We start from the raw sequence: 17,069 nt of genomic DNA, 5'->3' as shown, positions 1-17,069 counted from the left end.
GCACAGTGGCAGCCGCACAGACGGTTGTTACATAACAAAGCAATGAAAAATAAATACTTTGCAAATAAAATCATTCAAAACCAGTGCAGGAGAAGAAACAAAAGAAGGCAAATGTAACCGAAAGGGAAGAAGACACATGAAAGTCTTCGCACACGCACCGACTCCGTGACGTTGGGTAATTTGTTGAGACCCTGGACAGTCTCTGAAGGCTGACACATATCGATGCCACCATCAGTACAGACATTACTGCCTTTCACACTAGAGAACATCAACAGTTATTTATTTCCACTTCCATTCCAGTTGGCAGTGCATTTATTAGCCAACACAAATACACAGTCACTCCACTTCGCAGTGAATAAACCCTGTGTAACGTCCCCTCGACGTCCTTGGCTGCAAAGTAGGGTTGGCGATTCCTCACCTCCACTATTTTATTTTCACCCCATCTCTGTTGCACTTTTTAATCCCGGTTGCTTTAACTTGCACCAATTCAGAGAGGTTGTCAGATCGTCCTTTTCTGCAGTCCTCGGGTGATTTGATGTTTTATTCGCTCCCAGACCAACACTTGAATCAGGTCTCCAAAACACTTTTCCTGATAGCTAATGGTTAGATATACAGCTATCATCAATGAAATGAGGAATCAGTTCCGAAAGTACAAGGGTATAAACCTGTGCAATTGAAACTGTTTTTTTTTGCTATAGGGGTACAACGCGCATTAAATCGAGTTCGCTCTTGGCATAACATGTCGTTAAAAACGGCAAACTATCGGATTTGTGGGAAAGTACAATAAAATGTGGTGGTGCGATGCGTCAAATGCAAACCTAACACTCTGGAAGGGCTCCTTTAACCTTAACGTCTTTATCAATTGGTTCATTTTCATTTTGGTGGTGGGGGGGGGGGTGTAAAATCCGCAGATTTAAATCCCCCCTTAAGGATGGTTGTCTTAGTGAGTTGCTCGGATCAATTAAGTCGTGGGTTTTTTCTTCTTCTCTTATTGGCAATATGGGGAGGGGGAAAAAAACAAACACATTCCGTAGCTTTGACAGACATCTTTAAAACTATTGTATTCATACAAACTTCGTCTGTTATTCCCCAGCTGATTGCTGTAGTATAGTGTCAAAAGCATTTCTCAATGTAGAATTTGAACAGCTATAGGCTTTCCTAATATTCAAAAGTTGCACTGCAAAATATCTGAGCGTATTCTGCGATTAGCACGGATAAACTATGTAAAATATGCAAAAGGCGATTATAATTAATGAATATGCCACGTTAGACAACAGACATGACAGCGACTTCTTCAGCTAAGGTGTTTTTAGTAACGAATTTAAATAATTACACACACACACACACACACACACGCGCACACACATTTGGTCAAGTAAAAATAAAGCTATTTATTGTTGAAGCCAGCCAAAATGACTAGATAAACTATCAAGATTCATAAATTTCGCAGAGTGAGAAACACAGTAACTATCCACTTCTTTTCACCGGCACAAAATAGGACGTTTGATTTTAAAAACGAAAATATTTACAAAAACAACGTAACAGTTCGCACTTTTCCCATTTATATTTGGTGTTCATATCCATTATTTGTACATGCATCTTTCAGATTTCCAGCCTTTCTATCTTTCACGGATTAACGGGTTCACATCATTCATTTGTTCCGACGTTGGCATGTTTCAGTGAAACCCATCAACTGAAATCCGTCCTCTTATTTTTCTTTACTTATATCTAAAATAAAAAAATCTGTTCTTAAATATGGTAGGTATCGTATACTCGTCTCCGTGTAATCACAAGTGCCTAACTTTTTTTTTAACTGAAATAAAGATATGACAAAATGCATTTGCATACTCTAGTTAGTGACAATTACAAAATGTTAAATATAAAGTGATAATGTGTGCATCACAAGAGTTCCTTCCCTTAGCAATAGCTATTTTTTTCGGTCGACATAACAAGGTGATATACAATATTGTTCAAAGTTCAATTATGAGATGTCATGTGCCTGGAAAGGTGGTGGCGTTCCCTAAACGATTCATTGCAAATTGGACACTTAAGTTTCTCCTCTCTCCGTCTCTTCACCAGAGGCTCCATGGCATATTCCTTTTTGTGGTGCGATCTCATGTGGTACACCAAATCGGATGTCATCCTGAAAGAAGCGTTGCATTTAGCGCACCAGTTCTGCGCTGGTAAACAAAAGGACGTGAACGAAGGAGGGAGTAGGGTGAGTGCGGAGGGGACTTGCAGCTGGATGGGTCCAGAAGCTTTGGGCCAAAAAGCGGTGGCGTAGACGAAAGGGCTTTGCTTGGCCAGACCGCTTTGCATAGTGCAATTGCCGTTCACATCTGAACTCTGTTGGAGCTTGGCCGCCAAGGCATCTGCCTGGTAGAGTCTGCCAGAATCACCGATGCCAGAGTGACAGTCCAGGCCAGGGATAACTTTTTGGGACACCATGAGCGGAGAGAGCTGGGCAAGCGATCTGGATGGCTGTGAGAACGCACTCTTCCTCTCCTCGGTTCCGCACACCTGAGAAACACTCGTAAACGCACTCCTCATGGCGATGTTGTCCAGACAAGAGTGGACCTGCGTTTCGGTCAGAATGGACTTGATGCCCACCGTCTTCTCGGAAGAGCTGGTATTGGGTGCCATGTCGTTCTTGCCGGTTAGGTCAGAAACGTGATCCTTTGGAGTCTGCTTAAGATTGAGAGAAGTTCTTTTCACCTCGACGAAGGCGCTAGATTTGGATTCAGTCGTGTCTGGACTGGACGATGACATCGACCTCCCATTTTCTCTGAGATTGAAATACCCCCCTCTGAACTGTTGGGGGGAGCGGACCAAGTTTTCCCTGATTGTAGTCAATGACCTGTCGACCGTCTTCGGAGGGCGCAGCGTCGCGGCGTCGTTTCTTCCTTCCGCCTGGTCGTATTTTCTCCTACTGCCGCCGCCGCCGCCGCTCAGGCTCACGCTTTCGGCCTCCCGACCGTCCCTGGGCTGTTCGTGCAGGTGCTCCATATCTCTGGCGAGGTTGTGGAAGTCCGTGGTGGGCTTGTTCTCCTGGGAGTGCCGCTCGGCGCGGCTGAACTTGGGACCGGGTCCCACCGCAACGAGGTGGTCGCGGCCGCCACCGCTCTTGACGTTCTCGTCCGAGGCGCAGCAGCTCGGCCGCTTCTGACAGCGGAACCGCAGATGGGCGAGAAAGGGGTACTCGCACTGAAATCGCTGACTGCAGTCCAGACACGTGTACGGCGATGCCCCTGCGTGAACCGAGCACACCGTTTTTTATTTTTTATTTTTTATTTTTTATTTTTTTTTAAAAAAAAAAAAAGGAGATTAAACTCACTCTCACAAGGCAATCGGAATTTCCAGCGTTTGGCTGATTTTAACAGCCCCCCCCCCCCCAATAAATCACGGAGGTGACGGGCGCGTATTTTAAACCCGCGAGAAAAAACACACACACACACACACCACACACACTCCATTCCGTGATAGATAACGCGTTTGTGTGTGCGTGTGTGTGTGTGTTTTTTAAAAAAAGAAAGAGGTACTCGTGTGCCTCCCCCCCCCCCACCCCCCCACTCCCCCCCCCACTCCTCTCCCCGTTTGCTTGGGCAGCATTTTATTCGGTCATTTTTTTTCCCCGTCCACCGCCTTTAATGCGAAATGGTTCTCGGATTTCCCACGTGAGTGGTCTCCATCTATATTTCGCTCTGTGCGTCTGTTCAATCCATTAACACGAGTTAATCTTCGCTTACCTCTGTGAACGTATTTTGCATGTGTTAGTGCTAACCGACTGTATGCTGCCTTGTGTATGGACCCGCCCTATCGGTCTATCTGTTAAATTACAATCATCTGCGATTTTAATAAAGCTCAAGAGAATTAGGTGATCTGAATGTTACAGTTCGTGCAACGGGAAGTGCAAAAAGTACACGAGGGAAATATTGATTAATTAAATGGCACATATTTTTCTTCGCCCAGACTTATACGGGGATGGGTCACACTGTGCATGTGAATCAGAGTGGAGGCATTTGTCGTCGTTATTTGGAGGAAGGGGTGCATTTGCGAGGCCAGATTTTGTGAATTCTCTGCTCACCGTTCATCTTGGCCTGTGCCCTGATGTTGCTGAGTAGGAGCAGCTCTGACAGTTCTTTTCCATACCACACCAGTAACTCTTCGTCCTTGTCAATCCGTCTCAGAGACCGATAAAGCAACTGCCCGTTTTTCACGTAGGCCTCCAGGTTTTGCTCCTCTTTATCTCTGGCCGACTGGACCAGTCGGAGCCACATTAAACCCTCGGAGTTGCTGTTCGCTGCCGAAGTATCGACCTGCAGTGAAGTGCATAGAAGAGAACATGAGCCACACTCATGATGACCGGTTACCAATGACTTCACGTGTGCACTGCATTTCTCCGGACACGGCCTCGCTCAAATCCCACTAAACATCAAATCAACCTTAGTATTCGGATCGCTGTCGGAGGATCCAAGACCTTATACAGTTACAGATGACAGTGAATCTCCAGGAGCCGGACCATCCTTCATATTATTGCCGAGTACCACAGCCGAGAAATGTTCCGGTGATTTAATTGGCGTTGGCTACATCTGCGATTGGAACTAAGACTTTGAACATCCAACATTTAAGCACAGTTTAAAATGCCTTCCACGTTCAGATTTCCCAAAGCCACGCCACGCAGTTAGTGTTATCAGTAATGACGTGAGTAATAATCGTAGATAAATCGTACCTCAAGTGAACTATCTATCACTTGTGGTGAACCTCTGCAGTGAGTGGTTCATGAAGTCATTAAAAATATAGATGTATAATATGGCGACAGTTAGGTGGGAAGTCCGGTTTGAACGCGCTTCAGCTTAGCATTGGTGTCGTGTTTGGCCACTCTTCAGCCTACTCTCAATTTCCAATACCACAGCGTGAGAAAGCTGCCCAGTGGGTAGGCACTGGGCAGCTTGTGTGTAACCTGTGAGTTTATTTTGCACTGTTTGCGAAGGGGGGAAAATCGCGACAAGACAGAAAGCGTCAAGTTAGAAATGCATTTTAAGAAAGTCGGAGAGAAACCCGGGGTGATATGTGAAAGCACCAAACACAACACAAACCTACAGCCTGGGTGGGTAAAATCAAAGACGACATCAGATGTGACGAGTGACATTCCGTGCATTGGTGACTGTCCCAGAAAAACCGCTATTCCCAAACGGGAGGGACATTTATGAGCCGAACAGAAAAAAACGTTCAAAGTGATCTTACCCTAAAAATATAGGGAACCGTCCTCTTGTCGGTTGATTTAAGTGCGATGAAAGCGATGCTGTCGTACAAGGACGTGTGGCTCAGTATACAGGGTCCAAAAATGGCATGTTCGGGAATATCACAGGTTGTATAAACGCTTGTGAAAATATCAGTTAGACACTGCTGGACGGCTTTGCTGGCATCGCTCTCCCAAATTCCTTTGTGGATACTTGAATCATCCATGTCCCAGCCTTGTCCTGCGAGGAAACAATCAACCAAATCAACTTAATGCTTCACCATTTACAACCATATAAATATTTTAAGCTTCTTAACGCGATTTCCGAATGCTGATGTCTGAAACTGCAAAGTCAGAGCCCACTTTGGAGCAAGTGCATCTCTTTCAATCTCACATCCCATGAAATCAGTGTGACATCCAACGCTGGCAAGAACCTAAGTATGTATTTTGAAAGATAGCGTTTTGTCGCTAAATAGTTGTTTTTTTTGCCAAGCTTAACAGCAGTGCTGATTTCATGGCAACTGCGGTCATTCCAAATTGTGTTTTATTTGTGCAGACTGCATCGTGAATCATGTGAACACACTCATCTTCAAATGTCATAATTACTGGAATCGCAACTCAGACCTCCTTTTACTATATTCGTGATAGCACATAACCCAAAGTTGCCAATGCATATCCTGTCAAAACAAATGAAAATCCGAAGGTTGCCTCACAGGATCGCCACCGAGTCCGATCTGCTCCTTTAGTTGAACGCAGGCGAAGCCATTTAGCAACAAGCATCACATTACACCGTTCCCATGTCTAGAAGTGCAAATGAAATGGATTGAAAATGTCCTGTCATTTTTTTTTAGTGATTTCACGTCAGATAACCTTTAGATCTTTCTACAAAAAGGAACGTATGTCTTCCTCGTCCGCGCATCTCATTACCATAATACAGCACTTTCCCTCTGAGACTTTAATTAAAAGCAGCAAGCAGAGTTAATCATTTTACCTCGACACGGTTATTTATGGATGAGGGTAAATCCCAGTTACCTTGTTCTACACGGGGAGAGATTCGGTCAAATGTGGCTTGTGAGATCTGAAATGTAAGGGGAAGGCGGGGTGGGGGGGGGGGGGGGGGGGGGGGGGGATAGCAGGAGGAGAGTTTTGCATCTCTGGTACCCTTCTCCGTTTGAATGAGTTCAGCGCCAATCGTGCGGGTCCCCGGCGCAGATTCCCGATTCATTTGAAATCACTCTTTGAGCGCAAGACTTTGAACCGCACGTTTCTGCAGCGGTAGCTTTATAAAAACAAATGTCACATATAATGGCTCTACGTGTTTTTAAAGTAACCGCCGATTTATAACGATTTGCAATGAGGCATATTATACTTAATGTCTTAGTGACTTTGAAATTTCGCTCCACCGTGCGACTTTTTACCCAATGCTTTACCCGGCAGTGCACTTACACCTGACATTCTCGAGACTCCGGCATGTCTAATCGCAAATATAAGTGTTCATTGAGGCTTCCCCTCAGAAAAAGAGATGCACAGAGAAGCAAATTCACTGATCTTTGTCTGCTAAAGCAGGAGTGCTTTCAATTTAAAGCCCGACACAACATAAAGTTACTAAAAATCATAAGACGAAGCTTACCCTGATCCATCTCAAGTGCGAAAAAACGCCAAGGGTTTGATGTTTAACTATTTTTTCCCCCACGAACAGGCAATGACAAACGAACCCTCAGTAAACCCGCATTACAACGACAGCCAAATGCCATTCTGATCGCACAGCTTTCGCTGCACAGAAGCACCGGATGGTCAGCACATTGGATGCAACTTCGGGGAATTAAAGCGGTTTCTCAGTGCAGCGCAGAAGCTTTGAAACAAAAGCTCATCTCAGTTCAGCATTCATCAGAAAGTGATTTTTTAAAAAAAAATATATATATACACATTAAAAAGCCCCACCTGATCACGAGAAAGGAAAACCTCTTTTCTACATCCTTTTATTCTTTCCAGATTTATGCAATAAAAAGATGCACAGTCGCAGCAAACGTATTGTTTTTTTAAACAAAAATGCCCAATATTAAACGCTTTGCTGCAAATCAGGTCGCGCGTCGCTTGAGGCGTCAAAAAGGGGGGCGCTTTAATGAGGATGTAATTCTTCCCACCCTCAACAGAAATCAGCATTTATGGGGGGGGAAAAAAAAGAAAAGTGAAACACTCACCAGTTAAAAAAAAACAGGAGAGAGACCCGTTTACAAAGAGAATCTGAATTCCTCTCTCTCTCTCTCCCTCGCTCGCTCGCTTTTCAAAGCCTTTTTTTTGGGGTGGGTGGGGGGGTGGGGTGGGGGGTGAGGGGGGTGGGGTATGTGTGCAGGAGGAGGAGAATGATGCGATCGAGATGGGGACCCGGGCAGCAGCTGTGGACGTTGCGCTTCTCTCTCTCTCTCTCTGTGTGTGTGTGTGTGTGTCTGTCTGTCTCTCTCTTTCCTGTCTCCGCGTTGTCAGATCAATGGCATCGTGGGCGAAAGTGACGGTGATGTTGTCTTCCGATTTAAGAAGTGGGGGGTTGGTTGGTCGGTGGGTCTGTGGGTTGGTCGGTGGGTGGGTGGGTGGGTTGGTCGGTGGTGGTGGTGGGAGGACGGACGGGCGAGGCCGTGGAGAGTTACATATGGCCCGATCGCGAGTGGCAGACACTTTGTTTGGTGGAGATAATCTGCCCAATGAGGCGTGACACTGCAGACCCCCCCTCCCCCCCTCCATCCCTCCATCCCTCCCTCCCACAGCACACACCCACTCGCCTCCCGTCTCCAGGCAACCCCCCACCACCAGCAGACCACCGCCCCCCCCCCCCCCCCCACCACCCAACACTCACACATATACACACACCACTCTCAACACCACAACCCCCCTCCCACACCACTCTCATCCACCCCCCATCGACACAGCCCTCTCACCCCTCTACACACATCACTCTCACCCACCCACCCCCCCACACACACCACTCTTATACCCCCCCACAACACCACTCTCATACCCTCCCCCACACACACACCACTCTCACCCCCCTCTCCCACACACACACCACTCTCACCCCCTCTCCCACACACACACCACTCTCACCCCCCCCCCCCACACACACACCACTCTCATCCACTCCACACACACCACTCTCACCCCCCCATACACACACACCACTCTCACCCCCCCCCCCACACACATCACTCTCACCCCTCTACACACATCACTCTCACCCCCCACACATAACACTACTCTCATCCACCCCTACAACACTCTCATACACCCCCCCCCCACACACCCCTCCCACTCTCATACACCCCCACCCAGACACACCACTCTCACCCCCCCCCCCATACACACACACCACTCTCATACACCCCACACACACCACGCTCATACACCCCCCCCACACACCACTCTCATCCCCCCATACACACACACCACTTTCACCCCCACCCAAACATCACTCTCACCCCCACCCCCACATCACTCTCACCCCCACCCCCACACCACTCTCACCCCCACCCACACACCACTCTCACCCCCCCACACAAACACACACCACTCTCACCCCCACCCACACACACCACTCTCACCCCCACCCACACACACCACTCTCACCCCACTCACACACCACTCTCACCCCACTCACACACCACTCTCACCCCCCCACACACCACTCTCACCCCCCCACACACCACTCTCACCCCCCCACACACCACTCTCACCCCCCCACACACCACTCTCACCCCCACACACCACTCTCACCTCCCCACACACCACTCTCACCCCCCCACACACCACTCTCACCCCCCCACACACCACTCTCACCCACCCATCCACACACACACCACTCTCACACCCCCTACCCCCACACACATATATACACCACCACCCCTCACACACACAGACAACTATCACTCTCACCCCCCGCCCAACACATACATATACATATCACTTCCACTACTCTCAACCACATCCACTCTACTATTACTACTATTCACACACAGACCACCACCACTCTCACTCACCCACACATACACATCACCACAAACGCACAAGACACCACTTTCACAACCCCCCCCCCCCACCCCCACACACACACATACACCACCATCACGCTCACCTACACACACCAACATTACTCACACCCACCAACATCTCTCTCACAATCTCACACACACACACACACACACACACCTCCCCCACTGTCACCCATCCACTCACTCACCCCCAGACTACCCCTCAACATTTTCTCTGAGCGTCTCCAGGCAACTACGCCTCCCCACCATCAGCACTTTCACCTACTCCTAACCTCCCTCTCCACCCCACCCCCTCCATCAACACTTCCACTCACCGTCCATCTCCAACGTGGCCAAATTGGGGCGAGTTCACACCCAATTGGGGTGTGCGATGTGTTTCGTGATTTTATTGTGATGTGTGTTGTGTGTATGTGTGTAAAACAGAGAGGGCTTTGGGCGGTTTCCTAATAGATATATTTTACAACAATGATTGTAAACCTGCAAAAACGTGTTTTTTTTTAAACAAAAAAATAAAGATCTTTTTTCCTGACACAGTTTCAAAAACACACTAAACCCCAAATCGCCCGCTTTGCCACCCAGAGGAGGCGGGGAGTGAAGATCGGGAATCAAACATGATTTTTTTTTTGGGTGGGTGTGGGGTGAGGGGGGGTGGTATTTTGGTTGAGGGCAACTCCATCCCCCCACCACCCCCACTCACCGGCAATCTGCAGACAGCTATTCCCCCCACCCGCCTCCCCTCACACACCCCCCCCCACTCACAGCCCCCCCACTCACAGCCCACCCCCACTCACAGCCCCCCACTCACAGCCCCCCCACACCCCCACCCCACTCACAGCCCCCCACTCACAGCCCACCCCCACTCACAGCCCCCCACTCACAGCCCCCCCACACCCCCACCCCACTCACAGCCCCCCACTCACAGCCCCCCACTCACAGCCCCCGCCACACCCCCCACTCACAGCCCCCCCCACACCCCCCATTCACACCCCCCCACTCACACCCCCACTCACACCCCCACACACACACCCTCCCCTCACCCCCCCCACACCCCTCCCCACTCACAGCCCCCACCGCACATACACCCTCCCCTCACCCCCCCCCCCTCACAGCACCCCCCACACATACACCCTCCCCTCACCCCCCCCCCTCACAGCACCCCCCACACATACACCCTCCCCTCACCCCCCCACACCCCTCCCCACTCACAGCCCCCACCACACATACACCCTCCGCTCACACCACACCCCCCCCCATACCACCCCCCCCACCCCCCACACTGACCCTCACACGCTGCTGCTCCCGACTCCACTCCCACTGGACACGGGCGCAGCCCTCTCCTCTGTACCTGCCGACCACCCCCCACACCGCCTCCCATCTCATGCCTCGTCCCTCATCCGTTTGGATACGGAAAACAGCATCGCCCCCCCACCCCCTCCCCCCCGCATCCCGCATCCCGCCCCTCCTCCCTCTCATCCTCACCATCATGTCCCCATCACCGCCGGCGGTGGGGTTGACCCGCTGATTTAGACCGAGGCGGTGGCGGGGCTCAGACCCGGGAAGCCCCCCACACCCCACCACACCCCCCCACCCCACCGCACCCCCCCACCCCACCGCACACCCCCCCCGCCGCCGCCGCCAGCGTTTAGGGGCAGAAAATAAAATCAGGTTTCGTAGCCCAAAGTCCACCCAAAGCACAGCAGAGCCCCAAAACGTGTAGCCCGGTTTTTACGCATCGCCAAGGAAGGGGCTACAGCAGAGAAGTCCCACCAGGTTTGTGCTTTTGAAACTGGGTGTTTAAAAAAAAAAGGTCTGCAAAGGGGAGTTGTGGGGGGGGGAGGGAGGGAGTCAGTGGGGGGGAGGGAGGAAGGAGAAACTCGTTTTGCGGATTGAAATGATTTTTTTCTCTCGAAAAATAATGATAATTAGACACCCGTCCAAAGCCGTCTTTTTGTAACACAGCGACAACCCCAAAAAACCCGTCCAGTTGGATGTGAACCCGCCCCGATCGGGCCCTGTTGGGCTATATATATATATATACACACACACACACCTCTGTACATCAACCCAGCGGTTATCCCAGGACACCGCCATAACAGACACAGTGACCCAGACCCGGCCAAGTCCCCCCCCCCCCCCCCGGGTTATTCGACCACAAACTCCCCGCTTCTGCTGCTCTTTCAGAGAGACACAGTTTAAAGGCTTTTACAGGAGAAGTCAAGGAAAGTTGCTGCAAAGGTGATTCTCACTCTCTCGTCCTAAACATTCAATTGCAAGGATTTCTATTTTACTACGAGGAGGGCTTTTATACACACACACACACACATTTATAGATACAACTACAGTATTTTAAAGTATAGGGTTGATGAACTCTTATACACACACACACACACACACACACACAAAGACAAATACATTGCTTGCAGCTGACAGCTGAGATTATGCAGGAAAATAAATATGTTAAAATAAATATCGCTTGTGTGCATTTGTGACTTTCCCTGGGTTTTCATCCGTATCTAGTCAAACCCTTATTTCCCTCCCCCCCCCCAAAAAAAAAAAAAAACCGGACCTTAAAAGGAAAGAGCTGCAAGATGTACAGTGCTTGCGATAATACTGAAAATATTGTTTTTTTTGGCAAAAAAAATATCACGCGACATATTGTTTAGCCAGATTTAATCCCCCCCCACCCCCCCCACCCCCACACCGATCTATTAATAATTTATTAGCCTCACCACGATCTGGTAATTCATAATGTGAGGGCTGCTGCCAGTTGCACGTAAAATCTGCAAATTAAACGCGCTGTGAAAGCGTGAAAGTCCCGATGCATAAAAAGGGATTGGGTCCCCTTCGATTCCGGCGAAGCTTTCGCCTTTTCGCAACACCAGCTCCCCACTGAGTGCTTCACGCCTCTCAGTTGGATAGTTTACAAACATGGCAAAACTGGAAAGTTTCCCTCATTTGCAACTCGTGAGAGCCTCCTCCGACCGTTCGTTTAGAAGCTGGAAATTGATGGGCGATTCACTGTGTGGGTGCAGACGTTGCAGAGCTGTGTGTGTGTGTGTGTGGGTGTGGGTGGGGGTGGGGGGGGAGCCATTCCCATCTGTGGACACGAGGCGCTCAGATTATTGCATCTCGTTTGTCTATCTGCTTTTTTCTTTTTTTAAAAAAAAGCCCCCAACAAATCAAACCAAAATCTGCCCTGATTTCCCTCACGGTTTGAGCATTTCAGGCACGCGTTTGACTGCAAATGATCCCGAGGGGGTGGGGGTTTCTAGGTACATACATTCATTCACATGTGCTCACCATCTCACATACCCATATATACATATCTATTTACACGTCTACATGTTATCTGTTAATGTATGATTACAGGAACACATATGCGTGCATGCATAGACATATACATGCATGTACATATGCATTGACATATATGCACACACGAATCCAGATACATACATGTACATACGTGCACACACGTACGTTATTATATACACGTGTATGTACTTAAACAGATAAGCACACTTTCTGCACAACAATTTTACATTTGTAAAGCGCCTTTCATGTTGGGAGGGCGTCTCAAAGCGCTTATTCATTCCAAATAGGTTTACACGTCGGTCAACAATCCACATTTCCAATAGAGATGTAGTGTTTATCGCTATATACGTATCATAATTTTATATTACCGGGATACTACACGGATTACATGCAATACCATATAGCTAGTATGTGCTATAAAATACCAGTGACTACATTACTTCTCTAACTAATGCATTTTGTGAATCAAGTGTGAAGTGTAGAAGCTGTCACTCAAAACATTATTTTTCTGCTGCTGCATTTTCAGAATTAGGAATCCTCTCCGCTGAATTACAGCATAATGAACCCTATATAGCTTCAAGTGGGGCATTAAACTGGAACTAATAGCGACTTATATGCCAAACCATAAATAGCACGTAGTGAAAATAAAATAGGAAAATATTGAATTCGGTCTTGTTTTGCTTAATCAGGGCTTGCGGGGGGGATTTTTTTTAAAAAGAAGCACATTGCACAACTCATGGAGGCTTAAGAAATAAAAACTAGCATTGCAGCATATTCCAAAAATTACAATATGCCCACTTTTGGTATTTATTTTGCTACGTTTTGAATCAGCATATTACACCACACAACACGAACTCACAGCGAATACCTTTTAATTCATATCATTCCTGTGTCGTTTATTGCGGTTTGGGCTGAGGAAAATAAGTGATCGGCGCGAATAGAGTAAAACCTTTCCGAGTTTTAGATTAAACGTTTGGGGTGGGGTGGGGGGGGGGAATAAAATAAAGAAGATTGCTTAAAAGCTGAAGTTTGATGCAAAATTGGTTTGCGATATTCTGGAGATAAAACACGCAAAAAGGGATTGATATATTATCGCCATAAATCTCCTCCCATTGCGCCTCTGACCAACGATGCATGATAAACCCCTTCCCATAAACTATTCAGCATTAAAACCACAAAGCTCACCCAATCAGTGGCCATCTGCCTCCACCATAACAGCAGCGTTGTGCGTGACGGGGGACCATTGCCAGGGCAGAGGAACACAACGTGCACCACAGACAGGTTTATCAGGGCTGACACTGATTGCGAATCATCACGGTAACAGGGACGGATCCCCCAGTAAACAATTCCATCTGCAGGGACCGTGGGGGTACCGTTACGAGCAAAACCTGCTTGTATTCGAGTTAAAGTTAGTGACAGTAGTTGTTTGCATAGTTGACGTGTTGTAATTGCATCGGCCCTGGTAAGATTCCTTCACGAAACGCAACTCAGAACTGGTCTCGAACATGACCCGGTCCTTTGGGGATTCATTTGTTTATTGTCATGATCGGTGATTTTTTTAAAAAAAAATAATAAAATCATCCGATTTGCTTCGTCAAATAAAACATTGTTCTATTGAGAGAAAAAAACGACAATTGCAAAATGAATTGAGAACGAAGTACCGAATGTGAGGCATTTAAGTACATTTTGGAGCAAATTCCCCAAATGTGGGATGAATGTGGCGCACAAATGATGCTGAAAGTTTGCAAATGGCTGAGTAGCGTTAAAGGCTTCAGAAAAAAAACGTTGCAGTTGTCTGGTCTGTATATTACCACTAGTAATCATTTGTATTATAATGATCCTGTGTGTTTTTTTTAAATCATTAATTCAAATTGAGAGTAGTATTCCTCAGATTAATACCTTACTCTTTTGAATGTGTAATATCTTTTTCTTCCGATGGATCGTGAACCGGTGACAATGTGCCAATTACAGATACCCCGAGTGCTCCTGTATAGTTCTACGTGCAGTCAGAGGAAAGCTGAGATTAATTACAGTTAGAAAACTTTCCCCCTTAGATAGAAGCCTTTTCATACTTAGTCCCGTATTTATTTATATATGGCATTAAGTACATTTGTTGTAGCTGAATCACAGTTGATGTCCATAACTGTTGTGAGAATTACCAAAAAAAAAACAATGTTTATGGAAAAGAATGTTTACAGCAAAAGAAAATAATGTTTATGGGAAAATGAGATAAATCCGCATGTAGTTTATTTCTCAAGCACACGTATTCAGATAAATGCAATTATTCTGAATAGCTGGATTAGATATTTTTGTGTTGCTTTTCAAACATAAATACAGTGTAGCTAAATAATCAATAGTCTATAGCCGAAACGTGAGAGCATTTTTTTGTATCATCTCCATAAATTTACTTCGAATTTTATAGTTTGATTGGATTACATCAGTGCATCTAAATTACTATATTTTATTTGTGAACAGAACTTTACCTAAGTCCACAACATCAATATCACCGATTGTCTGTCCCACGTTTGCATTTAATAGGAAGAGTAGAACTTTTGAATAATTCTTATTTATCACTATTATAAATGGGCGGGAGAGTGTATTTTCGCACGTTTCAATGCCCAAATGGTTGATTAAAAGCAACAAATAACCTTCGGTCTTACCTAAGTAAATCAAATAACCAGCAAACACTATCCTTTATTCATTCCCCCCATCGTTGGCTGCAGAAGAGTCGAACACAGAGCTTCATATGAGTAATATTTTATTTCTATGCTTCTGGATATTTTCTGTTAAACTTAAACTGGTAATTTCAATAATCATAAAAAAAGTTTACTCATAGTTATATTCACCAAATGCAGAAATTTATTTACTGTAACGATAAATAGACAAGAATTAAAGTAATTCATTATCAGATTAACAGGGGCATCACATAATATTTCCTTTCGGAATTAATATGGAGATTAAGGCGGGGATAAGAGTAACATATGACATATTCTGTGCTGGGCAACGCAATGTTATTTAGAATACAAACTGAGTTTAGAAAAGTGAATCATGTTTTGTCCCACAAAGCATAATATTTGCCCAGTGTAGGAAGAACCCATCTTAAAATATACAGTTTCCCCTTTAATTTATCATTTAATAAGAATTCGCTGGCTGTGTTCAAGTGTTTTAGAGATAGTAATAAAAACAGTTTTGTCTGGGTCTTACCTATTGCTGGTCAAACATTTGAAACTTCCCCAATTTTCGAGAATAAAAATTGACAAAAAGGGTCATTCAGTAAAATTCTTGCTGTTACTGCCTAATTATAGTGCATTCCCTGCATTTATTAAAAGAGCGTTAGCGAATCTATACAAGTAATCTCGTCCACTTCATTAACAAATTGTCACACATTCTGGGATAACACGCTGCTTTGTTAACTACATTTACATTTTAGTACTACTGAGTTCATATGATTGCTAACAGTTTAGCTCGTGGTATGAAAACAATTCTATTCTGTTAACCTACCTTTTCATTACCAGTTTTATAAAACGTCCTTGTCGCCTACTTTGAAGTTATTAATCCCACCAACCTAATTTAATTCCACAAGTTCAAACATGCAGGTTCAACAGCTTTGCTCTTTTAAACCGAAGTTTTCAGCGTGCAATAAGTTTTAATGTTGAAAAACGCCTTCTTATTAATTACTGACCGATAAATTAGGTCATCAGTGAATTTCACATGTATTCTTACTCTATTATTGACAGCAGCACATATGACACTCATCATTATCGACTCTTATATTGATAGTTCGCAAAGCGCACTTAATACGTACTGATCAAGAATTTTACAGTAAATCATTACATTAAAACCTGCGACTCAATTACATTCGTCTCGATTAAGCTGCGTGAGTGTGGGGAAAGGTGATGATTGCTAAAACATGTCCACCTTGGTGAAATCCAACATACCTTTTTACTTTGCTTGCCTAATAAGATATTCTCCAGTCGCCTGCAGTAGGAACTGCAAAGCTAAGTGTGAATGGTATTCTTCCTGTAATGTTCAATCCAGTTTATTTTCCTCTCCCAGTAGCAGTATAATTAAACGCGACGGCATGTGTTCAGTTGTTCGGAGGCAACCAATCTGCCGAATAATTTGACTCTTAGAATTCAAACGACACGTCTTCTGCTCAGTAATGAACACATTTGTTTTTTTTTCTACAGTTTGTACTTAGCATCATTTTCAGTTAAAACAAATGCAAAAGCTGCGCATTAAGAAGCATATGATTGCCATGTAATATATGCATGGTGTAAAAGTTTAAAGTTCTGCTGAGGGGGGGGGGGGGGGGGGTTAATATAGTAATCTTTTCGGTAACATTGTAATTAAAGGACTCAAGGAGAACGTATAACACCAGTACTTAGCACATTAAACGTTGTTAATCTACTTGTTCAATAGTAATCACATCATTAAGAGGGTTCTCAAGTACTTGTACTTATACAATTTGCCATTAT

General features: G+C 45.9%; 1 protein-coding gene across 3 annotated transcripts; it reads right to left on the bottom strand.

The window, feature by feature from the left end:
- Positions 1–1,473: 1,473 nt before the first annotated feature.
- Positions 1,474–16,639, bottom strand: prdm8b (PR domain containing 8b). Of its 3 annotated transcripts, none has more exons than XM_007896969.2 (4): positions 16,530–16,639; positions 5,245–5,480; positions 4,085–4,316; positions 1,474–3,248 (listed from the first exon to the last, which is right to left on the bottom strand). In XM_007896969.2, the coding sequence occupies exons 2-4, from the start codon at positions 5,464–5,466 to the stop codon at positions 1,978–1,980; spliced, it is 1,725 nt and encodes a 574-aa protein (XP_007895160.1). In that variant the 5' UTR covers positions 5,467–5,480; positions 16,530–16,639; the 3' UTR covers positions 1,474–1,977. The 3 variants fall into 3 exon arrangements, with proteins under 3 accessions (XP_007895160.1, XP_007895159.1, XP_007895158.1); XM_007896968.2 differs by lacking the exon at positions 16,530–16,639 and adding an exon at positions 9,594–9,650; XM_007896967.2 differs by lacking the exon at positions 16,530–16,639 and adding an exon at positions 6,870–6,989.
- Between the last annotated feature and the right edge of the window lie 430 nt (positions 16,640–17,069).

The sequence above is a fragment of the Callorhinchus milii genome, unplaced genomic scaffold (genome assembly GCF_018977255.1).
Source record: "Callorhinchus milii isolate IMCB2004 unplaced genomic scaffold, IMCB_Cmil_1.0 Scaffold1, whole genome shotgun sequence".
Lineage (NCBI taxonomy): Eukaryota > Metazoa > Chordata > Chondrichthyes > Chimaeriformes > Callorhinchidae > Callorhinchus > Callorhinchus milii.
The sequence above is the reverse complement of the archived record's forward strand: the minus strand, read 5'-3'. Positions and strand labels throughout refer to the sequence as shown.

Coding starts and splice junctions, on each gene's coding strand:
- prdm8b (XM_007896967.2), bottom strand. Junction 4,317..5,244: donor CGGTTCCCTATATTTTTAGG/GTAAGATCACTT, acceptor ACTTCACTGCAG/GTCGATACTTCGGCAGCGAA. Junction 3,249..4,084: donor GGCACAGGCCAAGATGAACG/GTGAGCAGAGAA, acceptor CGGTTCACGCAG/GGGCATCGCCGTACACGTGT.